Source organism: Pongo pygmaeus, chromosome 4, assembly GCF_028885625.2.
Source record: "Pongo pygmaeus isolate AG05252 chromosome 4, NHGRI_mPonPyg2-v2.0_pri, whole genome shotgun sequence".
NCBI classification, from domain to species: domain Eukaryota; kingdom Metazoa; phylum Chordata; class Mammalia; order Primates; family Hominidae; genus Pongo; species Pongo pygmaeus.
In genome coordinates, this window is record NC_072377.2 from 1,385,713 (window position 1) to 1,413,593 (window position 27,881).

General features: G+C 53.1%; 1 protein-coding gene across 2 annotated transcripts in view; it reads right to left on the reverse strand.

The window, feature by feature from the left end:
- Positions 1-27,369, reverse strand: part of SLC6A3 (solute carrier family 6 member 3) — a 51,344-nt gene extending 23,975 nt beyond the window's left edge. The window contains exons 1-6 of one of the 2 annotated variants that reach the window (XM_054489658.2): positions 27,289-27,369; positions 24,912-25,242; positions 23,362-23,493; positions 14,580-14,814; positions 4,807-4,945; positions 3,489-3,623 (exon numbers count right to left, since the gene is read on the reverse strand). In XM_054489658.2, coding sequence (XP_054345633.1) covers positions 3,489-3,623; positions 4,807-4,945; positions 14,580-14,814; positions 23,362-23,493; positions 24,912-25,197 — 927 coding nt within the window. In that variant the 5' untranslated portion in view covers positions 25,198-25,242; positions 27,289-27,369. The remainder of the gene's footprint in view (positions 1-3,488; positions 3,624-4,806; positions 4,946-14,579; positions 14,815-23,361; positions 23,494-24,911; positions 25,243-27,288) is intronic. The other variant, XM_063664633.1, reaches the window with a different exon arrangement.
- Positions 27,370-27,881: the final 512 nt, after the last annotated feature.

Below are 27,881 nucleotides of genomic sequence, written 5' to 3' on the forward strand. Positions count from 1 at the left end.
CTACACACGACATGACCGTGGCGCCCTGATAACCCTCAGAACAGCATGGACTTATGCACACTCACACCAGCCCTAGCAGGGTCTCCATCCTCCCTTGATCAGGGTCCGGCTTCACAACCCCCTGAGTGTGTCCCCCCATCCCATGTGCACCCTGCTACATGATGGCGGCTTCCTAATAACCCTCAGAACATCATGGATCATCCACAAGCTGCATGATGGCGGCGCCCTGGTAACCCTCAGAACAACATAAACTCATCCTGAGGCTACATGATGGTGGCACCCTGATAACCCTCAGAACAGCATGGATCATCCACACGCTACATGATGATGGTGTCCTGATTGGACGCACACCAGCAGTGCTTGCTTTGTATCTTTCCCAAAACATGAGCAGTACAGGTGCACAGTGGCACCTGGGCATGGCCAGGAGCCCACCTGCAGCTTAGACGCTGGTGCTGTGCCTGCCCAACTTGGTGGATGGCACCCACAACTCTGGACGTGAAAGGAAAGGTGGGTGGGTCCACGATTGGACCATTGTGGTATTTTAAAAAGTCAGCACAACCTGCTAAGGTGAGGGCACTGTGGAGACCGTTTAGTGACTCAGATGCCCACCTTGCCCCTCCCTGGGCCTTGGATGGGGGAGAAGGAGCAGCCAACCTCCCTTGGAGACATTTGAGGGACTGGTCAGTTAGGGCTGTTCCTGCAAGTCCCTGGAGCCCATGGTACAGGCCTGTGGGCCAGGATGCTGAGGCAGAGACACCAGATGCTCCTGCTGGGGAGGCCAGGTGGGTCTCAGGGCATCCCAGGTCCCAGGTCAAGCTTGCCTGAGCTTGACTGAGCAAGGGAACTGGGTGCTGCAGAGGGGGCGAGGCCCTCTGTCCTTTGGGCAGCATGTCAGAGCCTCAAGGCAACCCCAGTTCCTGGGACAGTGTGTTTGGAGGCAGATGGCCGGCCCCGCAGTCAGGGCTGTGCAGGTGGCCAGTGTTTCAGCATGAGGGGAAGAGCCAAGCCAAGAGTGGCTGGGTGGGCAGTGGGTGGAGAGGCTCATACCCTGATGTGGCTCCCATGCTGGTCATCAACCACCTGCCTGGCTAGATAGCTGCAGGCTGGATCAAGTGTCACAGGGGAGTGCCTGCTTCCTCCTCACCCTGAGCTGTGTGTGCAGCTCAGGCCTCTGCCCAGTGCCACCCCAGAGCCAGTGCCCATGGCTGCCTCCCTGGGCCTCACCTCATGCACTTTCACTCCAGGACTTGCAATTGTCCTTTCCTTCCATTTCTTTCCTGATTTCTTTTCACTATACATTAATCCATCATCTATTATCTATCAATCAATCATCTATCTATCATCTATCACTGTCATCTATCAATCCATCACCAATCTATCATCTATCTGTCATCTGTATAATCTATCAACTGTCTATCATCTATGAATATATGAAGTACATGTGTGTGTATGTATCTATCTCCATCCATCCCATTGTATATCCATCCTATCTACCTACCTATCATCCGTCCATCCACTCATCCATCATCCATCCATCCACCCATCCATCATCGATCCATCCATCCATGCTATCCAGCTACCTATCATTCATCCATCCACCCATCTGTCCATCATCCACCAATCCACCCATCATCCATCCATCCATCCACCCATCCATCCATCCACCCACCCACCCATCCATCATCCATCCATCCATCCATGCTGTCCAGTTACCTACCTATCATTCATCCATCCACCCAAACATCCATCATCCAGCAATCCACCCATCATCCATCCATTATCCATCCGTCCATCCTATCTAGCTACCTACCTATCATTCATCCACCTATTCACCCATCCATCATCCAGTCATCATCCATCCATCCATCAATCCATCCATCCATGCATCCATCCATGCTATCCAGCTACCTACCTATCATTCATCCATCCACCCATCCATCCATCATCCAGCAATCCACCCATCATCCATCCACCCATCCATCCCATCCATCATCCATCCATTATCCATCCGTCCATCCTATCTAGCTACCTATCTATCATTCATCCACCCATTCACCCATTCATCATTCATCCATCCATCCATCATCCATCCATCCATACTATCCAGCTACCTACCTATCATCCATTCCTCCATCCACCCATCCATTATCCATACATCCAGCCAGCCAGCCAGCCTTCCATCCACCCATCCTATCTATCCATTCTATCTACCTACCTATCATCCATCCATCCTATCCACCTACCTACCTAGCATTCATCCATCCATCCATCCATCCATCCATCCATCCAATCTATTCACTCTCTCCACCTAATTTTTGACATCTCGTCTTTGTAATTTGTTCTCCAATGAGCATCTTTTCACATGCACTGGTGTTTGTTTTGCCTCCTCCTGGGGCTGCCTATTCTTCCTGGCTGGAGCACTAGGCTCTACGCTGTCCTTGTGGTATTTTTCTTTGATTCTATAACATGCCATGGTCCTGCAAACACACCCCTTGGCTTCATTTTGGCCTTTCTGGGGTCCTGACGCCCTGCTGACTTCATGGTTTGTCCGGCTCCAGCTCTGCACTTGTGGGCCCCCCGCCACAGCTGATTTTGCTGCCCTGGTTGTCCTCCTCTCTCTTCCTTGGTGCCCGTGGGCCACACACCTGCTGCACTCATGGCTCCTGTCTCCACAGGGCTTCCCCTTCAGTGCTGCAGACACACTTCCATCCCCACCCCCACCCAGCTGCTTTGCAGGCTCATAGGTGCCATGTCCAGGTGCCTTCTCTCACTGCACCTGTCAGCTGCTGCCTCCCTGGGGCTTCCTGGGAGGCTTGCAGCCATGCCCGCCCATCCCTTCTCCCCTTCCTTCCCACTTCTGCCTTGGGTTTACACTTGCCTCATGACCCCCAGACCTGGCTCCACCGGCCCACCCACATAGGACAGCACCTCTCAACGGCCTCCTACCTCACACCCCAGCTGAGATGGCCCTTCCCCTCTTGCCGCATCGTCCTCTCACAGCAACATGGACGCCTCTGGGTGGCTTTGGGGCCTGCCACCTCCCCCACTTAGTCCACCTGATTTCCAACGATGCCCCAAGGGAGCTGCCATTTTTGTCATGCCAGCCTTCCACCAACAGCTGCTTCTGTTTCTGGGCCTGTTTGCCCGGAATGGTGCAGCCCTTTCTCCCCCCTTTCTGGACAAGGGACCCATCCCCCATGGCCCAGCTAAGTCTCCTCTCTCCGGGAGGCTTTCTCCAAATATTTTAACCCTGAATTATTTCTTCTTTTGCTGACCAAATCTGCAGCCTGAGTCTAGATGGAGTTTTTGATGTAATTTGATTTAGATGACTCATACTGTATCACAGGTACTTGGGATTTGGCTTCCTGAGGAAAGAACCCTGGTGTCTGCAACTCTGACACATCTCAGCCCTGGCAGGCAATGAATATGGAAACCTGGGAATGCCAGAGCCCCTGTGGACTGTGAAGCAGTGAGCGGATTGTACTCACAGACGCCTCGCAGAGCCGGTAGAAGTCAACGCTCAGGTATGCTCTGATGCCGTCTATGGCTCCAGGGAGGGTGACCCCACGCAGGAGCAGGGCAGTGAGGACCACGTATGGCATGGTGGCTGTGATCCATACCACCTGCGGGAGAGGACAGTATCACCAAGCTGCACAGGCGGGGCCCTTGCTGGGAGCAGACACTGGCACAGGGGCACCGGGTTGCCCTGACGGCTTGTCCTCTGATTGGGAGGCCCAATTCCCAAACATTTCCTGGGACGCCAGCTCAGCAAATGCTCATTGGAGTGAGAAGGTCAGACACTTTCTGTCCTGCACACCCTCCCCAGGGATGGAATGGGAAGAACAACTTGGCGGGGAAAGCACATTCCTTTTCTGCATTCGGTCTGCCAGAGTAGCTGGGAGTGGCTGATGGAGGTTTTCTGATGCGTGGGACGTGAGTGGATTCACACTGGTGAACGGCACTGTGGCACGCTGAAGGGCAGCTCTGGGCTGTGTCCCTGCGGGAGACTCCCATGGCTGGTGCCATACTACCCGCACTATTCCAAGGGAGGGGTCGTATCTTGGTCAAAACTGGCTTTGGCCCATATAACAACCAAAGTATTTTTTTTTTTTTTTTTTTGAGATGGAGTTTCACTCTTTTTGCCCAGGCTGGAATGCAGTGGCATGATCTCGGCTCACTGCAGCCTCTGCCTCCTGGGTTCAAGCAATTCTCCTGCCTCAGCCTCCCACGTAGCTGGGATTACAGGCATGTGCCACCACGCCTGGCTAATTTTGTATTTTTAGTAGAGACGGGGTTTCATCATGTTGGCCAGGCTGTTCTTGAACCCCTGACCTCAGGTGATCTGCCCGCCTCAGCCTCCCAAAGTATTTTTATCAACAAAAAAATCATGTTGTGTGTGCCTTCCTGCCAGAAACGCTGCCGTGGGTGCTTCCTTCCTGAGGCCCTTCCCCGAACACAGCTACATATGGACCCAAAACCCAACTGTGCCATGTGTCCACCCAGCCCAGCCATGGCCACGTGTCCAACTCCCCCCACCCAGCCATGGCCACGTGTCTACCCAAGCCAACCCGGCACAGCCACAGGTGTACCCTCAATCATGGCCACGTGTACACTCCCAACCTGATCATGGCCATATGAGTCCCCCAAACTCAACCATGGCCATGTGTCCACCCCAACCTGGCCATGGCCACATTTGTAGCACAAAACCCAACTGAGGCCACGTGTGCATCCCCTGTCCAGCCACGGACACATGTCCACTTGGTGGCCCCATGTCTACAGGCCCAATTGATGACCCCCAAGCCTCACCTTCCCTGAGGTCTTCACGCCCTTCCAGAGGCTGAAGTAGAGCAGCACAATGACCAGCACCAGGCAGGCTGTGAGCTGCCACCGTGGAGGCCCCAGGTCGTCGATGCCATGGCTCTGGTGGAGGTGCAGCACGCCACGTCTGCAGAGGGGAGTCAGCGGGGGACTCTGTGGGTGGCTGTCAACCCACCTGGAACTGGACGGCTGAGCTTGCCCAGGGACCTGCCCTCCCCATCTCAGCAGGGCAGAAAGCATCCAGTCTGATGGACAAGAGATGCCTTCCAGGGAGGTCTGGCCCATAGGCCTTGGCAGAGGTGTCAGGGCTGCCCTTGAAACCCGTGGAGCACATGGGAGGCCCAGGAAGCCCTGCCTCACCGTCTGCCCTTGGCACCCCTGCTCACTGGAGCTGGGGAGGGAAAGGGCACCTTGGGTCTTTGAAGAAAAGGAGCCACAGAAACCAAAAGGAAGTTGCTGAGCAATGCTGGGTACCCACCACTGCCCACAGTGCTGCCCATGGTGCTGGGTACCCACTGCTGCCCAGTGCTGCCCATGGTGCTGGGTACCCACCACTGCCCACAGGTGCTGCCCACAGTGCTGGGTACCCACTGCTGCCCACAAGACAGCCCCAGGGTCCCTCTCCAGGGATGAGGCCAAGCAAACTCTAGCAATAATGCCAGGCACACAGGCGCCAGCCAGCACTGTTTTCTAAGGGGACGGCTCACGACACCTGCTCACAGCCCCTGCTGCTATGAGGATTCCACAAGGAACAGATTCAGTGGATGACTCTGCTCCAGCAGGAATCACTCGCAGTTCCACTGTTTTTTGAAGGATCCCTCAGAAAGGGCAGAACAGAGGGTGAGGGATGGAGCTGACCGTCAGCCGTGCTCCTTGCCCCAGGCACAGATCCTGGGCCCCCTTTCTGTGGGAACTCATTCCATCCTGGTGACACTCTTTGCAGGAGAACGTGCACCAGGCTACATGCAGTCAGCTGCATCACCATTGCAGACTGTGACTTGGGGCCAAGGCAACTGTAACAGCCGTGCCGCTGCCACTGTAGAGTCAGGAGCTGTGACAGCCAGGAGCCGCATTATGAAAGGAGCTCCCACTGCCCAGGTTTGCTTCTGTTGTGGGTCCACTGAGGTCCCCAGGAGATAACACCTGACACCCACGGTGGAGCCCGGCCGACTGCAGCCCTGGGGAGCTTTCCACCAGCTGCGAGGCATTCCAGGGCCATGTCCCAGGAATTCGGCTCTTCAAACTCCAGAATCATACCAGACACCCTGGCTGCTGCCAATAGGGAAGGCCCCACAAGCCCTGAAAGGGCTGGACAGTGCCTCCGTCCTATCCTGGAGGGTGTCCAGGCACAGGCCCCAGGTTGGCACAGGCCCCAGGTTGGCTGGGTGGGCAGATGGCTGCACCACTGAAACCATCACCACCATTCTCTGCTCTTCTCCGGGGGCAAGCCGCTCAGTCAGGAGGCTGTCCGTCACCCGCACTGCTCAGGGAAAGTCGTCTGAGCTGGTGGAGGTCATGCCTGCCCTTCCTGGGGCAGTGGGGACTCCCAGGGCCTTCCTCTCACTCCTCCTGCCACACACCAGGCTCTGCTCCTGCTGGCCAATCCCTGTCGCTCTGCTCCCCCAGCAAAGTCTCATCACTGAGAGCTTCTGAGGCCTCACAGCAACTTTGTGCAGCCCGGACCACTCCTCACTCACTTCCCGTGGTGTTGCTGACCCCAGCATGCCACCCACCCACGCCTTGGCAGCCTCGGTGCCTCACACACACATGTGCATGAATTACACACCCAGACCAGACAGCACACCCTCTCCCCTTTCCCAGGTGCCTGGAGAAAAGGCAAACTCAGTCAATGCCCATACGTGGCACAGGCCCTCCCGGACCTGATGGGGAGGCCCAGGGAAAGTGCGCTGCCCAACTCGGGGCCTTCTCACAAGGTTGTGTCCACAGCACACACAGCTGGCTCAGCATCAAACACGAAAGCAACTTCGGACGCAGCACCTTGACACACTGGGTCGAGCCCCTTCTCGAGATTAGAAAGTCACTGTGCGTTGAGGTTATTTGAAAACCCACAGACAATTTAGAGAACCGGACACTCCTGAGTGCTGTCAACCTGAGAAGAGGGGTCCCCACAGCTGACCACAGCATGGGAAGCAGCCATGCCAGGAACAGGGGAAAGCCGTGCATCTCACAGCATGTCCATGCTTCTGAGGGCAGGGCAGGCGAGACAATCAAAGGACGTCTGGGAAGGGGCATAAGTGCAGGCCCACGTGCAGGCGTTTCATAAGCCATAATAGTTGGGAGGACCAGAAAAGCATTGGCCCAGGATGTTCGCCAGGCGTGGAAAAGGCACGGCACCTCCCAATTTCTGCTGGGCTCTTTTTCCTGGTGAATTCGTGGCCATGATTCAATTGGGTGACAGTGGAGCCACTGGTGGTGATCCAGGCATGCTCAGGCCTCCCACGCATCATTGTGATGACCTCACAGCAGCCCTCTCACCCCGTTTTACCAAGAGGGAGCCAAAGCAGTGAGGTGGTGAAACAAGCTTCCAAAGGATAAAATTGTGCCAAAGCACGTTAACTTCCTATTAGAACAAATCTAACTCTCTAAACAAAGACAACAAGAGCTAAGTACCCATTAGTATAAAACTCACCAAGTCTAGCATCTAATAAAAAATTACTAGACATGACAAGAAGCAAGAAATGTGATCTACAACCAGAAGAAAATCAGTGAACAGCTACTTCACATGATATAGAAAAATTAACCCAAAATGGATAAAAGAGCCAAATATAAGGGCTAAAACCATAAGACTCTTGGAAGAAAACATAGGGTAAATTTTCATGATCTTGGACTTGGCACTGGTTTCTTAGATATGACACAAAAGATGAATTAGACTTCATCAAAATTTAAAACTTTTGTGCACTGAAGGATGCTATCAACAGAGTAAAAAGGAAAACTACAGAATGAGAGAAAATATTTGCAAATCATCTATTAATCTGATAAGAAAATAATACCTAAAATATGTAAAGAACTCCTAAAACTCAACAACAAAAAATCTGACAGCCCAATTCAAAAATGGGCAAAGGACTTGAATAGACATTGCTCCAAAGATGGTATACAAATGGCCAATAAACACATGAAGAGATGCCCAACAGTCACTAATCATTAAGGAAATACAAATCAAAAATACAATGACAGACCACTTCACACCCATTAGGATGGCTATTATCAAAATAAACAAGCAGAAAGTAAGTGTTGTCAAGGATGTGGGGAGATCGGAACCCTTGTTCCGATTTGCATCCACTGTGGGAAACAGTGTGGTGGTTCCTCAAAAAATTAAACACAGAATTATCACATAGCTTCAGCAATTCAACTTCTGGGTATCTACTCGAAAGCAGGTACTCAATACTGAAGTTCATAGCAGCATGTTTTTACAGTAGCCAAAAGGTGGAAGCAACCCAAATGTCCATCAAAAGATAAATAGATCTGGCCAGGTGTGGTGGCTCACATTTGTAATCGCAGTGCTCTGGGAGGCTGAGGCAGGAGGATTACTTGAGCCCAGGAGTTTAAGACAGGCCTGGGCAACATGGCAAGACCCCACTTTACAAAAAATTTTAAAAAATTAGCTGGATGTGGTGTCACATACCTGTAGTCCCAGCTACTTGGGAGTCTGAGGCAGGAGGATTGCTTGAGCCCAGAAGGTCAAGGCTGCAGTGAGCCGTGATCATACCACTGCACACTCCAGCCTGGACAACAGAGTGAGATCCTGTCTCTAAAAGGGAAAAAGATAAATGGATAAACAAAACATGATATATCCATACAATGGAATTGGAATATTATTTGGCCTTAAAAAGGAATGAAATTCTGGTTCTGAAATTCTTCAATAAACCTTGAAGACATATGCTAAGGAAAATAAGCCAGTCACAAAAAAAGTGATTCTACTCAGAGGAGGGACCTAGAGTAGACAAATTCACAGAGACAGAAAGTAGAGGGAGGATGGGGACTTAGTATTTAATAGGGACAAAATTTCAGCTTTGGAGGAGGAGAAAGTTCCAATGGATGACGGTGATGGTTACACAACATGTGATTGTACCTAATGCCACTGAACTGCACTGAAAAATGGCTAAGGTGGTAAAAGCAATGCTATGTATAGCTTACCACAATAGCCCCCCAAGAAGGCACAATACTTTTGTGTAAAGCCCAAGCTGAATCACTGCCAGCAAGTCTACGCTATGAGAAATGTTAAAGGAAATTCTTTAGATGGAAGGAAGATGGTCTTAAATGGAAACCCCAATCTACATACAGGATCGGACAGCACTAGAGATGGTGACTATGCAGGTAAATATAAAACATTTCTTTGTTAGATTTATTTAAAATGTAAATGCTTAAAGCAGAAATAACAGCAAGGTATCATGGAGTGATACATACTGTAGAAATAAAATCTATGACAACAATTGCACGAAGGATGTGAGGGAAACAGAAGTCTACTGTTGTAGGCCCTTCTGTTCTGTGAAACGGTATCATGTCACTTGAAGGTAGACTGTGATAAGTTAAAGATCAATGTTGTAAACCCTATAAAATCCATGAAAAAATGAAAACAGAAAGCTATAGTTTATTAGCGAATAGTGTTGACAAAATGAAAGCCTAAAAAATTAATTCAAAACAGGGAATAAATAGAGGAAACAAGAAACAAAGAAAAGATGGGGCAAAAAATTAGCACAATGAAAGACTTAAAGCCAGCCATGCTGACAATTATTGAATGGAAACTCTAATTAAAAAACAGAGATTGCCATATTGGATAAAAAGCACAACAAACTCGATGGTGTCTACAATAAATCCATTTTATATATAATGACACATATAGTTTAAAAATAAAAGGCTGGAAAAGATAATACCACACAAACAGTAATCGTACGAAAGTTGGGGTGGCCATATTACTATCAGACAAAGTAGACTTCAGAATGAGAAATCTAACCCAGAAGGATAGTTCAAATGGTAAGCAGCCAATTCAAAGACTAATAATAATAAACATGTATGCACTTCATAGCAGAGTTTCAAAATACGTGAATGAAGCAAATACTGATAGAAGGGAAAAGAAACAGACAAATCTACAATGATAGTTGAGATTTCAGTACCCCTTTCTCAGTAACTGATAGAGCAAGTAGACAGAAAACCAGTAAGGATGTAGAAAACCTGAAAAACACCATGACCTAACATGACCTCTCTGACATTTATGCAACTCTCCAACCAAAGACAGCAGAATACATATTCTTTCTAGGTGCACGTGGAACATTCACCAGTGTAAACCATCTAGTAGGTCATAAACAAGTCTCAATATATTTTAAAATATTAAAGATGTATAAGCATATCATCTTGCCAAAACAGAATTAAATTAGAAATCAATAACAAAAATATCTAGCAAACCTCCAAATATTTCAAATTAAACAACAAACTTCTAAAAATGCCCTGTTAGTCAAATAGAAATCAAAAGAAAGATTAGGGAATACTTTGAACTGAATGAAATGAAAACACAGCATATCAAACTTTGTGGGATGCAGCTAATGCAGTCCATTTGAGGCAAGTTAATAGCTTTAATTTATAACTTTATAATTTATATTGGGCAGTGTCGATAAGTATTTATGGAAGTGGGGAAACTGTAAACTGGTCAGAGTTATGTGGTCCTGTGTTGGGGTTTTGAAATGAAAACACAGCATATCAAATTTGTGGGATGCAGCTAATCAATAATCTCCAGGTTCCTACAAGGAAGGGTTCCTTTCATTCCTCTGCAGGAACCATGCCACCTCCCTCTGGTGGGTGGGCTGCTGCCCAAGAAGGAAGTGGCAATGCAGGAAGGCTGGCTGGGAACCCTGGGGGCCAGGGGTGCCAGCAAGTCCCACAGGATATGTTTCATTTGCCAACCCTGAGGAACACAGGGTGCAGGAGCCAGCACTGCACACGGCATTCATGGCACATGGAGGAAGCACCATCAGTGGGGCAGCTCAGCAGTCTTTTCTGACTTAGGGCCCAGAAGACACGGCCAGCGTCTCACCCAGGCCTCATGGTTACTTCCTGAGGACCTGTAGTAAAAACGCACGATAAAGCCCTTTCAGATCTACTCTTGCTAACATCTTAGTTGTCAAATTTATGACATGTTTCATAACATGCGGCATGTTTCGTGCATTGTGTAGGAACCTCAATCCCTCTTGTGGTTACTGACAAAGTCAGGCATGCCCATTATCTAGGACAAAGAGCTGCACTGTCATACATCACAGCCACTCTGGCCTTTACGGCCTTTCACGGTGAGACATCCACTCCCTGATTACATGCGCTGGCAGGAACCTGACATCCTTTGTCCAATGGTCTGCTTTATAAAGCAGGTTTGAAATCCAGAAAACCCCTGGCAGATCTGAGCACATTACGACTGTCCCCCCTGCTCCCCAAGAGTCACCGGGGCCTGTTTCAGGGGAACCTCAGTCCCACTGGTGGGAAAATCAACTTCAGAAGGTGTGGGAGGAGCGCCAAGCGCCTCAGTGCCCTGAGTCATTAATCATTTGTGAATTGATCTTAAACCTTCTCCAGCTCCCCACGTCTGCTCTTGAGCTGTCGCCAGCTAAAGTGTACCATGTGCCAGTGCGGACAGGGCTTCTGAGTGAAGGGCTGGGCACCTTTCTGTTTCCTTCCTTCCTTCCAGACTGAGAACTTCCAAATAGACTTCACTAGTCTGATCGCTTAAAATAATAACACGTGTTCTTTCCTTCTAGCATTCTTAACAATGAATCACTGGACTAATCATTACACTAAGTTTTCCTCTCCAATTTTGTTATCTTAACATCACTTAGATGAGTCAACATTTCCCACACTGCCCAAACAAAAGGCAGTCCCCACATGGCTGCACTTGGCAGCTTTAACAGGGCATTGGGTACCGGGAACTCTCAGGCTCTTGCCCAGGTGGCGCCTCTGCAGCCTCTGCCCCTGTGTGCCCCCCCACTTTCTCCTGCTGTCCCATCTCTTTGATCGCATGCTAACCCTGAGAGCTGGGCACACAGCAAGAGCACATGCAGCCCAGGCCTGGAGTGTTCATGGGGTGTTTAATGAGGGAAATGTAGGTGTGAACAGCCCATCCACACGCAATGGGAGTTTTCTCCCTCGAGAATGTTAAAATCTACTTGGACAAATGGTGTGACTGTGCATTATTTGGACGATTTTATCATTTCCTCCTTGACTGTTACCCACGGGAGTCCTGCCCAGACTCTCCCACGACGTTGCCTGCAGCTGCATTTCCTATGGCGATGCTCGCCCAAGTGTCTTCAGGCAAACCAACCAGGACTCATCCCGGGTGCATCTTCTCTCCCGCCTGCCCCACCTTCTGAAACCAGCCCTCCTCCCACAAGTGCCTTCCTGGCACCCCAGCCTGGACTCTCTCTCCTCCTGCTGGGTACTTGGTGGGCCCCTCTCTCCCATCGTGGCACCGTCCTCCTCAGAGTTCGTCACTCCTGTCCAATTCCCAAGCCACAAGAAAGGCCCACACAACGCTCACCCCACGCGACCCGTGATCTTCCTCATGCTCTAAGAAAAACTCCGGGTAGCCCCCCAAAACCTGCCTCCACCCCGGCTCCTCACCTCCGAGGCCAGTCCCGGCAATATGCTTCCATGTCCGAGGAGGAATTCTAGAACCAAGCACTTGGGTTCTGAATATCTGAGAGCAGAGCAGTTTGAGAGACTGAACACCCGCCCACCATGAGAACTGGCCCCTTTCCGGCAGCATCAGCCCTGCTTTCTCCAAGCCACACCCTCCGGCCTGCCCGAAGGCTCCATCTCAGCCATCTCTGACAAGACCCCCAGGAGAGGGCGAAGGTCCCTTCCTTGCAGGAAAAGACCTCAGTGATGTCTGTCCATACGGTTTTCAGATGTAGAAAGCATCTCTCTGGGAGGCTGTGCACCCCAAAGGTTCCTTTGCAGACCAAGACCAAAGTTCTCGGGGATGATCCTCCCCCAGCAGAGGCGAGGTGGGGGCTTCTCTGCTCACCTCCCGCCTGGCTGTTCTATGACCATGACTTGTACAAACATAACATGAGATGCTTCATTTGCTTTCAAGCTCCCTGTTTTCTGACTCAAAACAAATTTTGCAAAGGCACCTACTGGCTGTTAAAACTGGAATTATTCTTATTAGTCAAAGTTCCTTTTCCTACCTTGAAGTGGACTCATTTTTGCATATAAACGTGAATAAGACGCATCTAACTAGGCAAGCGAGCCCCCAGACAGGAGTGTCCTGGCTGTCGAGGAACAGCAGATGTGAGGAGAATCGCGCAAACGTCCTCTTGTCCTCTCCGAAATGGCGGCTGAGTTTAAGCGTCCGCCTGTCAGAACGGCGACCCGGCACGAGGCCCCAGGCCCGGCTGGCGAGGGCAGGAGGATGTGGATGGCACCTGCCAGGTCCGGATTCTGGGAGGGGTCCAGGGGAAACAGGGAACCCCTGGGGGTCAGTCACGGCCCTTCCAGGCTGGGCCAGGCCATTGGTGATGAGGGAGGGCCAGCAGGAGCTGGCACGGGGCCCAAAAGGACTTCATCGGAGACATCGGGGTCCAGGAAAGCAGGTGCTGCAGGTGGATGGTGAGGGGCGGGCCTGGCCTGGGTGGACAGTGAGGGACGGGCCTGGATGGGGTGGACTGTGCGGGTTGGGGCTGGCCGGGGTGGACTGTATGGGTTGGGCCTGGCTGGGATGGACAGTGAGGATCAGGCCTGGCCGGGGTGGACAGCGAGGGACGGGCCTGACCAGGGTAGACAGTGTGGGTTGGGGCTGGCCGGGGTGGACGGTGTGGGGTGGGCCTGGCCGAGGTGGACAGTGAGGGAGGGGCCTGGCTGGGGTGGACTTTGTGGTTTGTGCCTGGCTGGGGTGAACAGTGAGGATCCGGCCTGGCCGGGGTGGATGGTGTGGGGTGGGCCTGGCCGAGATGGACAGTGAGGGAGGGGCCTGGCTGGGGTGGACTTTGTGGTTTGTGCCTGGCTGGGGTGGACAGTGAGGGTTGGGCCTGGCTGCGGTGGACAGTGAGGAACAGGCCTGGCTGGGGAGGACTGTGCAGGTCAGGCCTGGCCAGGGCAAAGGGAGGAGATAGAGCCCCAGGAGACTGCTGGACATGGGATACGCCAGCATGGGAGGTGGAAAGAGGCCCAGAGACAGAAATAAAGCCGTGCACGTAAACAACGAAACAAAGTCTTGGGAAAAGTGGATGGCTGGGTCACCCTGGAGACGGGGCTGCCTACTGAAGCCAGAGAATTCTTGTGCAGTGACACCCAGAAACGTATCTTTTCTGGAGAGGGCAAGGGCCTGAGTGAGGCAGTTCGGCCCCAGGCTACGCACAGAGGAAGAGCAGGGAGGAAGGGAGCCCAGACATGGGGCTGACTCACTCCAGAGGCGCCACTGCAGCTCCCAGAGACTGGAGTTTGCCCACCTTCCACACAGGGGCTGCTGTGTTCCCCACCAGCCCCCTCCCACCCTGAGCCACTGCTGGGAGCAGCCCGGGGAGCTGCTCAGTGCCCCATCCTTGCTGAGGGCTCACCCTACAGGAGCTTTGCTGAGCTCCTGGAGACCACCACAGTGATTCAGAAATGTGCCCCTCCAGAGCATCAAAGGGATGGAGTGCAGGAACAGATTCCCCCTCCCCGCACCCTGGGAGTCAGTAAGGGCTGGTGTCCAACCAAGGGGCTACCATGGGGGACCTGGCTGCGCCATCTCTCCCGTTCCCGAGGACCCGACTCCCACTTACTCAAAGTACTCGGCAGCAGGTGTGGTCCCAAAAGTGTCGTTGAGGCCTGGGCTGTCGCCACTGGAGTCACCAGGGTGGGCATCCGAGCAGTTGGGGCTGTTCCAGGAGTTGTTGCAGTGGATCCAGGGGAGCTCCGTGGTGAAGGAGGAGAAGAGATAGTGCAGCGCCCAGGCGATGATGACGTTGTAGAAGAAGCCGACATACAGCGAGATGAGGATGACCGTGAAGCCCACACCTAGCGGGAAGGGGGAGGCCGTGGAGCCCACGCAGGTGGAGCACAGAGCCACCATCAGCAACGCGTCCCTTCCGCCTCCCCTCACAGGAGACATTACCCTGAGCCCACAGCTCCTGGACAGCCCTGATGCCAGGCAGCATCTTCAAACATGCAGGGGAAGGCCCGTGAAAGGCCTGAGATCAGATTTCATACTGTGACCACAGAGAAGAAGCTGCCCACTCCCCAAAACCATGCACTTCTACACAAGGACTTTCAGGGGTCTCTGAGGGACATCCAGAGCCAGCAAGGTCACCCAGAGCTATGGTGAGTATCCAGGGCCACCCTTATGCACCCAGAGACCCCCAGGGACACCAAGGTCACCCCCAGCCACACATGGTCATCCATCCCCACCACAGCCACTCAGGATCCATAAGGGTGATCTTCATCTAGGATCATTGAGGCCATCTAGGGGGTACTCTGGGTGACCCAGGGCAACCCAACCCATGGTTAACCAGGGCTATCAGGCCCATGTGAAACCATCAGAATCATCCACGGCCACCCAGAAGCACACAGGGCTACCTAGGGAACCCATGCAATAGGGCCATCAAAGGTCATCTAGGGTTACCCAGGAACACCCAGTGTCTCCCAGAGCCACCAAGACTGCCAGTAGTCACTAAGGGACACCTGGGGTCCTTGACAGCCATCCACAGCCACCCACAGCCACCAGGCTCATTCAGGACTATGGAGGGCACCCAGGACCACACATGATCACCCAGGCTAATCCAGGGCCACTTTGAGTTGCAAAGGGCCATCCATGGCCATCCACAGCCATCTCCATTCATCTACAAGTATCCACAGTCAGCTATAGCCATCCACAACAATTTATGGCCATCCACGGCCATCCACAACCGTCCACATCCATCCACAACCATCCACATCCATCCACAGCCATCCACAGTCATCCATGGCCATCCACATCCACCCCTGGCCGTCCACAACAATCTACTGGCATTCACAACCATCCACAGCCATCTACAGACATCCACAACTATCCACAGTCATCCATAGCCATCCACAACTATTCGTGGCCATCCATGGCCATCCACAACCATTCATGGCCATCCACATCCATCCACGGCCATCCACAACCATCCATCCATCCACAACCATCCACAACCATCCACAGCCAACTAAACCATCCACATCCATCCACAGCCATCCATAGTCATCCATGGCCATCCACAACCACCCACATCCACCCGGCCATCCACAACAATCCATTGCCATCACAACCATCCACAGCCATCTACAGACATCCACAGCCATCCACAGCCATCTGCATTTGCCCATAACTATCTGCGGCCACCCATGGCCATCCACAGCCACCCACGGCCATCCAGAGCCATCCATAGCCATCTACGGCCATCTGTGGCCATCTATAGCTGCTCATGCCTCTCCCACAAGACTACTCAGAAGAGTCATCTGAGCTCATTTACAGCCATGTGGATCCATCCAAGGTCACACTACCCATGCATGACCATCCAGGGTTTCCTAGAATCACCCAGGGCCACATAAGACCACCAGGGTCCACCCAGGGCAGGTAAGATCATCCAGGGCTTCCTTGGGCCACCCAGAGCCTTGCATGACTATGAAGGACTACTCAGAGTGATGTTTGACCTTCCAAGGCCTTCCAGGGCCATGCAAGACCATCAAAGACCAGCCAGGGCCATCCATGGCCATCCAGTGCCATCCAGGGTCTTTTAGAGTGTCCTTTCCAGGATCACAGACCTGGAATTTGGGATCCATCATTTATGGGGTCTCCTGGTAAACTGGAACAGAACTCAGTGGTCAGCAGTCTTTGGAATGGTGTCAGCCTGATTGGTGGGCAGATGGGCCTGGTGGTCAGATGGCTTCCTCCTTGTTCACTGCTGGATGGGCACTATCATGTTCTTGCTACTGGGGTTCACTTTACTAAGCTCCGGGAAGAATTTTTTTCATTTCCACATTTCTTCTCAGTTTGCTGACATGATTAGTTTGGGTACAACTTTGATTTACTTTATTAAAACCCAGTAGGCGCCATGCCCTGTCTTGCCTGTTCATGGCCAGGGGTAGGAGCATACCTTCAAGGTGATTTTTGCAGGGAGTGGCCTGGGTTGCTTTTTATAGTCTCAATCCTTAGGAGAAGCTGTTCTCATGCTCAGGGCACCTCAGTAAAGTTCTCTTCCTACCTTGAAAGCAAAAAGAAGGCTCAAAACTTTGTTTTAAACAGACCTAAGATCAGGAGTGCGGGTAATCCCTCTTGGAAAGTGTGCTCAGTAGTGGTGATGATGAAAGCCAAGCTGCTGCCTTTGGAAGGTCTTCTCCCACGTGGATCTGGTCCATATTAAATAATTCTGTATTGCAGTCTGTCACAGATTGCCTTTGGAAGGCCTTCTCCCATGTGGATCTGGTCCATATTAAATAATTCTGTATCACAGTCTGTCACGGATTGCCTTTGAAAGGCCTTCTCCCACGTGGATCTGGTCCATATTAAATAATTCTGTATCGCAGTCTGTCACAGATTGCCTTTGGAAGGCCTTCTCCCATGTGGATCTGGTCCATATTAAATAATTCTGTATCACAGTCTGTCACGGATTGCCTTTGAAAGGCCTTCTCCCATGTGGATCTGGTCCATATTAAATAATTCTGTATCACAGTCTGTCACGGATTGCCGTTGAAAGGCCTTCTCCCATATGGATCTGGTCCATATTAAATAATTCTGTATCACAGTCTGTCATGGATTGCCGTTGAAAGGCCTTCTCCCATGTGCATCTGGTCCATATTAAATGATTCTATATCACAGTCTGTCCGGAGTCCCTTAGGAGAGAGGCTGGGTTGTGATCCACAGTGAACTCACCCAGGCAGCCAGGCTGGGAGCCACACTGTCGAGGAGCCAGCCACATTGTTTCCAGAGAGCACCGTGGAGGGTTTTCCATGGTGGTAACTGACAATGGATGCCCAATTTGAAAATTTTTCAAGGTTAAAACTTTCTGTATCAAGTCCTTAGCTTGAAACCCCGGGAAGTCTTTGATCAAACACCACCAGAGTGGATCCCAACCCAGAGTCCGAAGGAAGGGCTGACTGTGCCCTGGGTCCTTCCAGAGCCACTGCTTTTGTTTCCTGCCCTGCATCACAGATCGGCAGGGCCACCATGGGATCATGACATCACCATGGCCACTATGCATGACATCACCATTGGCCACACTGGCTGACACGGCTCCCAGAGCAAATGGGCCTGCTCTGATCCATGGGACAGTGCAGCCCCTACACCAGAGTCCCCCTTACCAAGAGACCCCTCCTGGTTGTGGATGCTTCCCTGGGCACCTGGGTGAGGAAACGGCTCCCTTGAACAGTGTGAGCACTGGCCAGGCATTTGGTTGCTCCAAGCCCTGCTCTTCGGGAAGGCAGAGCCCCTGACCTGGGCCACCGATGTGTGGCCCCTCACCAACCAGCCAACTTCACCACGAGCTCCTCAAGCTCACCAAAGGCCCAGACACACAAAACCCACTACCCTGTTTGCTACAGAACCTTCTAGTGATCTCTGCTCATGACATCACTGTGGGCTCCAGATGAAGCTTCACCTGACACATTTCTTAAACACCGTTTAGTGACACGGGAGGCCCTCTCCCCAAGGAGGTGGCAGGCAAAGTCCCTGCTCGCGTTTCCAGGGAAAACATTCATGAGAACGTGGCGCTCCCCTTCCCTCCTGTCTGACTCCCAGGAAGCTCGGCAGTAAGTGTGAATTTCAAGCATAGCTCTTAAGGTCCATCTCCTTAAATTTATTTTTGCTTAGTACCTTTTTTTTATATTAACCTTGTGTGTAGTTTGTTTTGTGTTTGAGAAATCACACTAAAATATGATTGACTATAAAATATTTTATATTCAATACAATCGAATGGTAGGGTTTCCAGGACGTCTGTAAAATGGGGTTGCCCTTGGCAATGAAACCAAAACCTGACAAACAGAAGCCGGCTGAGGGTCATGCCTGCCAATGGTGCTTTGCCCACCCGAGCACGGCCGCCCTGCCCCATCCCTGAACACCTGTACACCCCAGGGCACCCACGAGAGCTGGCTTCAGGAGAGGGTGTTGTCAACGCATGCATGGATCCTGCTGGAGGAAGCCTCTGGTGGAGCAGCCCCTCCACACCTCACAGGAGGCATCAAGCAGGTCTTTGGAAGAAAGACGGGAGAGAGCCGGGCGCGGTGGCTCACGCCTGTAATCCCAGCACTTTGGGAGGCCAAGGCAGGCGGATCACGAGGTCAGGCGATTGAGACCATCCTGGCTAACATGATGAAACCCCGTCTCTACTAAAAATACAAAAAATTAGCCTGGTGTGGTGGCACACACCTGTAGCCCCAGCTACTCTGGAGGCTGAGGCAGGAGAATCGCTTGAACCCGGGACACGCAGGTTACAGTGAGCCAAGATCGGGCCTCTGCACTCCAGCCTGGTGACAGAGCGAGATTCCGTCTCACAAAAAAAAAAAAAAAGAAAGAAAGAAAGAGGGGGTAGGACGCCTCTCTGTGTCAGTCTGGGTGTCTTTAGTATGTGCTTGCTGTGTGTGTTTATGTACCAGAGAGACAGAGAGGAGAAGAGACAGAACAGGAGAGACACAGAGAGGAAAGGAGGAAAAGAGACAGAAAGAGACACAGGGAGAGGGAAAGAGAGAGAGCGAGGGGAGGGGAGGAGAAGGAGAGTTTTAAAGACCCAACTCTCAGGACCCTGGGGTGTACTGCGGGGCTGAAGGCCCCAGAGGCCCCTCTGGCTGTGGTGCCCATCTCAAGCTGCCCTGGCGAGACTATGGGAAATGCAGGCGAATCATGGCCTCTGAGCAGCTGGGCCTCACCATGAACTCCACCCCCTGGCTTTTGAGGGTGGATCTTGGCTCCCAGTTAGGAGCAGGGAGCAGGTCTGCAGGAGGGGAGGGGCCAGGGACAACCAGGCTCCCTGGAAAGCTAGCTTCGTTTCCCCATGGAATTGCCACCTGCTCAGGGCTGGATGGTCTTTTAGCTCCATAATGATTGTTTTGGGCACTTTAGCTGATGTCTTAATTTACCACGTGGCACTTCTATTCAGTGAGACATGAAAACGCATGCATTTTTATTAACTAAATTTTTAAAAAGGACAAAGGCACATGTATCAGGGTGCCGGGGGTGCATGGTGTACATCTAATTTCATGAGCAGTGTCAGTCTTCTCTAAACTGGCATCCTGCGGTTGACAGGTAGGCAGAACAAACGGGACACTGGCACCGGAACCTGCAGCGTTACTGAGATTCAACAACTCAATGTGTCTCATCTCTAAAAAGTCCAGCTTTCTTGCACTGATTCATCTATCCCTTTGTGGGTCGAACAGTTCACTTTCTGTGATTTGCAATTTTCCTTCCTCACCAGGACTAGGTGAGTGTGAACAAGCTCTTCCCAAGATCCGCCCGCAGGGCCACGAGCCTTCCTTCCTGCGGCCACGCTTTGCAGCCCTCCTCTGGGACTAGTCTTCAGAACGAAGCTGGCGGCACGGGATGCGGTATTGTGGGCACAGGGGCTGTGACACGGAGGAGATGACTGCCCAGCTTCCCCCAGCTGTGCATTGTGGGGAACACGATGAGATGCCCGCATCCGCCGGCTGCATTTCTTCAGAATGAGGTGCCACTGCTCACGCTGACGGAAGTCAGAGGTTCTCTACTAGCCCAAGTCAAGTTGGTGCTCTGAAATTCTTAGAAATTGCTTCTTGACATTTTATGGACTGCATCATGAAGACCCACACCGGCAGCTTTGTTGGTGAACATCCTTTCCATGTGACAGACAGAAGGAAATGAGCTCTTATCTGCGGACCCACAGGCCCCTTTTCCTCCTGCCCTCCTCACCTGAATCTTGCATGTGAAGAGGTGATTTAACTTGCTCCAACACCAGGCTCACTGGCGGGAGTGGGGCATGGGGCTGTGCCATGTAAGACACTTGTGACAGACTCCAGGGTGGCTCTTGAAAATCCAGCAAAGCAGTTTGACGTCGCTGCAGCCTGTGCCAGAGCACAATGTCATCTTTCCCCAGTTTCCCCTACCCCAGTGGGCCAGCTTCATCTCTGACTCAGCAGATATTCTCCAACACGGACCACGGTGCAAGCTCAGCGTCGCTTACGACTGTGGGCTCAAAGGCAGCATCTCCTCCCTGAAACACATCCGTGGCACTGGCCAGGGCCAGGGAGGACACAGGTAATGTGTGTGTGTCTTGAACTGTTAGCCTGGGTTCACTGCAATGCCCGATTTGACACGCGCACCTGTCTGTCTGTAACGACACGCTTGGGTCTTCCATTAGCTGCTACATTCCTCCATCGGGGACCTGATATCGGGGACCTGACGACGGGGATGGAGGCATGTTCTGAGCAATTCTTGTACGGTTCGACTTCTACCTGCAGATCTCGCCAAGGGGTCGTCTGGCACTGGTGCATGCCTAAAGCATCTGTCTCTCACTCTGAAGATGTGTGTGGGGTGGGGGTGGGGAGGGAGGCCTCTTTTCATAGCTCCATTTCAGTGCAGTTCAGTGAATATGGAGCCTAGGAAGAAACTACTGAAGTCGTAAGATTCACTAAGTAGCCCATTAAGAATGAACAAGTCTCGTGCCTGGGAAGAGCCATCACACCTGACCAGTGGGAAAAGCCATCACACCTGTCCAATCTCAGCATTTCCACAGCTGCGAGAGTGACTTCTCCTCCTGGAGCCTGACCTCAGCAGCTGTGAAATGCCATCTGTTCCCTCTCCTAAGGGAGGTCAGCAGCTCACCTCTGAAGGCCCACCCCTGACCCTTTGGTAATGTGTCCTGGGGCTGTGCTGGGCTCAGCTGTCTTCTAAACACACAGCTTTTCCAGAACTTCTATAAGTATCCAGAGGCTGACCTTCTAGTAGTCATTTTCTTAATGCCAATTTTCTGAGTGGTGCCTCTGAGTAAACGCCTGAACCCTCCCTGAACCACCAGCCCCTGAGAGGTGGCTTTGGCCCACTGGGGAAGCGTGACCTGTGTGCATGGATTGGGGAGTCAGAAACATCTGGGATCAAATCCCACTCTGCTCTGATGGGGACACCAGGGGGAACGACCCCAGCCCTCTGGTCCTCAGCATCTGCATCTCCAACACAGAGACATAGTGCGTGCCCTCCCCAGGGTCTCAGGAGGATGGAGTCAGAAATGCCGGGAGAGGGCCTGGTGCTGGGCAGGCCACCTGCACTCAACACGAGGTGTGTCCATTTCATGGTGCCAGAGCAGGACACCAGCAGCCAGAAAGGTTCAGTGACAACTAGATGGATCAATAGCTAATAGATAGGTGGATAGGTTGATAGGTGGATGGATGGATGGATCCATACATAGATGGATGGATGGATGGATGGAACAATGGATAACAGATGGATGAATGGATAGATCATAGCTAGAAGATGGATGGATGGATAGATCCTTAGATAGATGAATGGATGAATGAACGGATGGATGGATAGATAGATGGATCGATAGGTAGATGGATGGATCAAGAGATAATGGATGGATGGATGGATGATAGATCCATAGATAGATGAATGGATGGATGAATGGATGGGTGGATGAACGGATTGATAGATAGGTGGATGGATTAATAGAAAATGGATGAATGGGTAGATGATAGACAGGTGAATAGATGATTGATAGATAATAGATAGATAGAATTGTGGGATGTGTCCCTCCCCCAAGTTCATCTGTTGAAGTTCTAACCCGCCAAACCTCAGAATGTGACTTTATTTAGAGACAAGGTCTTTACAGAGGTGATCAAGTTAAAGTGAGGTCATTAGGGTGTCCCTGATCCAACAGGACTTGTGGCCTCATAAAAAGGGGGAATTTGGTTACAGAGATATGCATAGAAGCAAGCAGTATAAAGAGGCACAGGGAGAAGACAGTCTCTGAGCCAAGGAGAGAGGCTAGAACAGATGCTTCCTCACAGCCTCAGAAGAAATCAACCCTACTGACACCTTAATCTTGGACTTCCAGCCTCCAGAGCTGTGAGACAATAAACGTGTGCCTTTTAAGCCTCCCAGTTTGTGTCATTTGTTACAGCACCCACAGGAAACAGATACAGATAGATGATGAGGATGGATGGATGGATTAGGTAGATAGGTAGATAGATGGGTGAATGATTGATATAAAGATCAATAATAAAGATAGATAGTGGATAGATAGATAACAGATGATTGATGGATGGACGGGTGGATGATAGGTAGATGGCAGATCCATAGATAGACATGTGTTTTATCTTTATCTTAACTACATTTTAACATCTTGACAAAGTAACACCACAAATGAATTGCAGGACCCTCACCTAGAGCAAGGGAATGAACTATCCAGTCCTTGTCATCACAGATCTTTAAGGTAAGACCCAAGTTCAAGTGGCGTGTGCCATGCCTGTGTCTTAGCAAAGCAGGGCTGGATGCCCATGATGCAGCTGGCTTGCTTTGAAAGCTCCAGCATCACCACCGTGATCCACACTGCGCCAGAGTGAAGGGAGGCACCCGCACATTACCTTTCAGTACGGGGCAGATCTTCCAGACACCAGCGGCCCCTTCCCTGTTGAACTGGCCGAGGGCCAGCTCCATGTAGAAAAGTGGCATCCCAGCAATGACCATGAAGAGCAGGTAAGGGACCAGGAAGGCACCTGTGAGGCAGAACAGCACCTCGAGTTTGGGGCCTTGGAAGGGTCCATCTCTCCTCATGGGAGCTCGGGCTGCTACCCCAGTCAACCACCCATGTCCTGGCCTGACCCTTTCACCCTACTCTCCAACGGGAAGTCCCAGGCTGGGATAGATGAGTCCCGAAGCCCGCCCTCCACTGCTGTCAGTGCCTGACACGTCCCTCCTGGATCCCCTTGTCATTGCACACCCCGAGTCATGAAGTCAAATCCAAGAGCAGCGCAGGGAGGCCCTGCCCATGCTCGGCAGTGCTCTAGGTACTGTCCTTCCCTGTGGTGGTTTGGGGTGCCCTTCCCTGGCCTGCATCCCCCCACTTTGCCCTGATCCTCTTTGCCTCTTGAGTTGTGAATCTGTGACCCCCCCAACTCTGCCCCTGAGCTGAGTGGGCCCTGCATCCTGTCCCCAGCTTCCGGGGCCCTCAGAGGCTGCCCCCATTGACAGTGGCTGAGGGTCTTTGCTGCCCCAGGTGCTGGGCGCCCCACCAGGGTAGAGCCTAGTTCCTTTGAAACCTGCACCTCCCCCACCCCCAGCACAAAGCCCAGGGCCCCTGGTCTCAACCTCCAAAATCCCCTCTGCTTCCCTGGTCTGACTGGAGTGAGGGAGAGCTTTGCCACTCTCTCTCCTGGGGAAGGGGATGGGGAGGCATGGGGCCCCTCAGCTCTGTCTTTGGGCACCTTCCTGTACCTGCTGAGGCCTCTGTCTTCCCCTCTTCAAGATGGGCATAAAAATGCCAGCCTCCTCCAGCATCCTGTGAGGCTTCCCCCCAAATTCTTCCCCAGGCCTCCCTTCCCAGACCTAGCATAGAGGCTAATGAGGGAGGCCAGGCAGGCAGGCTGGGAGGCCCAAAGAAGCTCCTGGGAAGGGATCACCAATGTTCTTGGACGTCCCGAGTAGCCCTGCCTCGATCTTCGCTTTCTGGCTCTGTGGCTGGGTTCTGGAGGGTGCAGGGGACACAGGCACTTTCCAGGGGCCTCCTCTGCCACTCCAGGCTCCAGGGCCTCCACATGCTTTGCAAAGGCTGCCAAAGTCAGCCAGAGGCTGTTCTTTGGACCTTTGAGAATTTTCTTTCCAAAGTGAAAATAGCCTCTGGAAACAGGAGGCAGAGCCAAGCTGCTCCATCTGCCACCCCCCACCCCCCAGCTTCTTCGCTGGCCTCTCTTTCCTGAATTCTGAAATGCAGGCGTGGGACAAGGCAGCTCCCAGCCCTGCTCTATGGTTTTGTGATGTCCTCTGGGAAGATCTGCACTGGCTGCGAGCTCTCACAGGGAGCTCCGTCTTCATGCATGGGTACAGCTTTATCTCGTTCTGGTGCGTGCCTTGGCCCCGGCTGCCCCCACGACCCCCGCCCAGCCAGCGTGCTCAGGAAGGCTGAGATGGGACTTACCCCCGCCGTTTTTGTAGCACAGGTAGGGGAACCGCCAGACGTTGGCCAGGTCCACAGCAAAGCCAATGACGGACAGGAGAAAGTCGATCTTCTTGCCCCAGGTCTCCCGATCCTGGGCTTCCACGGGGCTCTGCCGCGGGTTGGTGAGGGTGGAGCTGGTGAGCTGCACTCCGTTCTGCTCCTTGACAAGGATGAGCTCCACCTCCTTCGGGCCCATGGCGTTGGGTTCCTTAGCCGGGGCCACCACGGAAGACATGAGTCCCACGGAGCATTTGCTCTTACTCATGGGCACACTGGAAATTGAGGAGTTCTGTGCTTCTTCCCTCTTGGTCTTCAGCCAATATGAAAAATAAACACACAACAGGAATGCGACAATCCAGCAGCCAGGGCTAGGGACGCGCCTGTGTGGAGGGCAGAGCCCCGAGACATTCACGGGCATTCCTCTGGGAAGGGATGGGTGCATTCCCAGCACCTGAGATGACACAGCTGGGGCACAGGAGCTGGGAAGTGCCAGCCCTCACCACAGGGCTGGGGCACTGGCCCATGGAGGCCTCAAGACAGACACTCTGGTTTGCCCCTCCTTCCCCTGCACCCCTCCTCACTCCTATCAAAGTGCAATGCTGTGTGAGCTCTAGCGTGGCTTTCTAATAACAATGCATGGATATCACTTCCACCTTCCCCCACACTTCCAGAGAGCAATTTTACAATCTTCAAAGAACATTCAATAATGTCTTTATGACTGTTCATCTGTATTCTTTTTTCTTTTTTTTAACATGAGGTCTCGCTCTGTCACCCAGGATGGAATACAGTTGTGATTACAACTCACTGCAACCTCAACCTCCTAGGTTCAAGTGATCCTTGCACCTCAGCCTCCAGAGTAGCTGAGACTACAGGTGTGCATCACAGCACTGGCTAAGTTATTTTTGTGTTTTTTTGTTTGTTTTTGTTTTTTTGTAGAGACAGGGTCTGACTATTGTTGCCAAGGCTGGTTTTGAACTCCTAGTCTCAAGCGATCCTCCTGCCTCAGCCTCCCAAAGTGCTGAGATGACAGGCATGAGCCACCAAGCCTGGGCTTGTATTGTTTATACTCCGTAATAAAGAGCAAAATTTATATAAGCAAAATCAGCCACTGTAAAGGAGAGTTTAGACATAACCACCACAACTGCTTCCTCAAAGTGTCTGTACAAGCCACATCCACCTAGGGCAGGTGGCACCACCCCACCTGAGAGAGCTGGGTGGAGGATGGACAGGGCTTCATCGCGGGAACTAGCTCCTGGGCCAGCAGGGCAACCCGGGAAATCCTGTCCAAATGGCTACATAAACCCCCCTGCAATGCTGAGCAGGAGAGCCGGAGCGTCTACACCGCCCCAGCCAGGGTGACTTCTGGCATTTGGATCCAGCAGCAGCATGTTTCAGTCGAGCGCACGCACACACAGACACACAGACACACACAGACTCACAAACACACACACACTCACACACACACAGGCGCACACACATACACAATGACTGAAACAGGTCGCAGGTGGAGGCTCCAATAGGCAACTTTCCCTGCATCCAAGTTTGCACAAAACCTCACCCATGAGCTATCACGAGCTATGCCACGCACCCGGTGACAACCTCAACCGGCACGACCCCTCCGATGGGTAAAACACCCGCCGAAGGGGTTCCGCGGCGCGAGCAGGAGGCCGCGTTGGGAGAGGGCGTCGGGTGCGGAGCTCGCGAGTCTCCGGCAAGCCGCCGCCGCCCTGGGGCCACCTGACCCCGCTCCTGAACGCGGGGCCTCAGAGGCGAGTTTTGGGTCTACACAGCAAAATGTGGCCCGTTAGAAAGCGTCCTTCCTCACCGCGCCCAGAGCAAGAAGCGGCGCTGCCTGGCGAGTCCTCGCCCGGCCTCCCCGCCCTGCCCAGAGCACCAGCGCGCAGCCCGCGCCCGCCACCACCCCCAAATCAGACAAAGCCCCCGCGAGATGGGGCGGCGGTGTAGAAAACTCACTCCGATCGGATCTGGGGTGCGCCGCACCCCTAGTAGGGTTAAGTTCCACGAGAAGAAACCAGGACCCCCGAGTCACAGCCATAGACACCCACGCGTCCCCTAACCCGGTGACTGCACTAGGTGCCCACCCGGTCCTGAGCCTGGAGCGGGGCCAGGGGGCAGCCCTGCACCCTCCTCGTGCCTCGGACGGCCTCAGGGTCCCATGCGGCGCTATCGGGGGGCGCTCGGCACCTGCGACTATTGGCGACTTTGGAGACGGCGCGGTCTGTGGGACGCGGGGACCCCAGACTGTGCCCGGCCCCCGTCCCCCGCCCCTGCGCCCCACTTCGGGGTCTGCGGAAGGAGCGGCGCGCCCCGATGCCGGGAGCGACCCTGGCCTCACCTGGCCGCCCGGGCCTGGGCTTTGCACGCGAGTCCTGGCGCCGAGCGCGTTCCGCGAAGCCTCCCCTCCCGCTCCGCCGCGCTGGGCGGTCTCAGCCTCGGCCTCGGGCTCTTATCCAGTCGCCAGGGTCCGCCCCGCCCCGCCCCGCCCTCCCGCCGTCGGGGTCGCCCTGGCGTCCTGGCTCCTCCTCTTCACCTCCCCGGGCCGCGCCCCCGCCCCCGCCCCCCGGACGCAGATGGCTAGGAGCAAGCGGCGGCACGGCTCCACGGTCCTGCGCGTCCTGGAGCCTCGGACACGGGGTGCGGGGGCCTGTGGGTCCGAGACGTCGCGGATCTAGACGGGCGACTTCCACGCGAGAACTGTCTGGGCCGCCCTGCGCCCTCGCCCGCACCCCTGGGGGCTGCCCCGGGCACCCGCTATCTTCGGACGCCCAGGGCTGGCAGCTCCCAGCTGGACCGGGAGGGAGCCGAGCGGCTGCGCGCGGGGAACTGCTGGGACCCCGTTGGGCCGACCCTTCCCTCCCTCCCCATCCGGGGCCCCTGCGGTGGCCCCGCGCTCTGGGGACCACGTCCCTCCCAACCCGCCGCTCCATG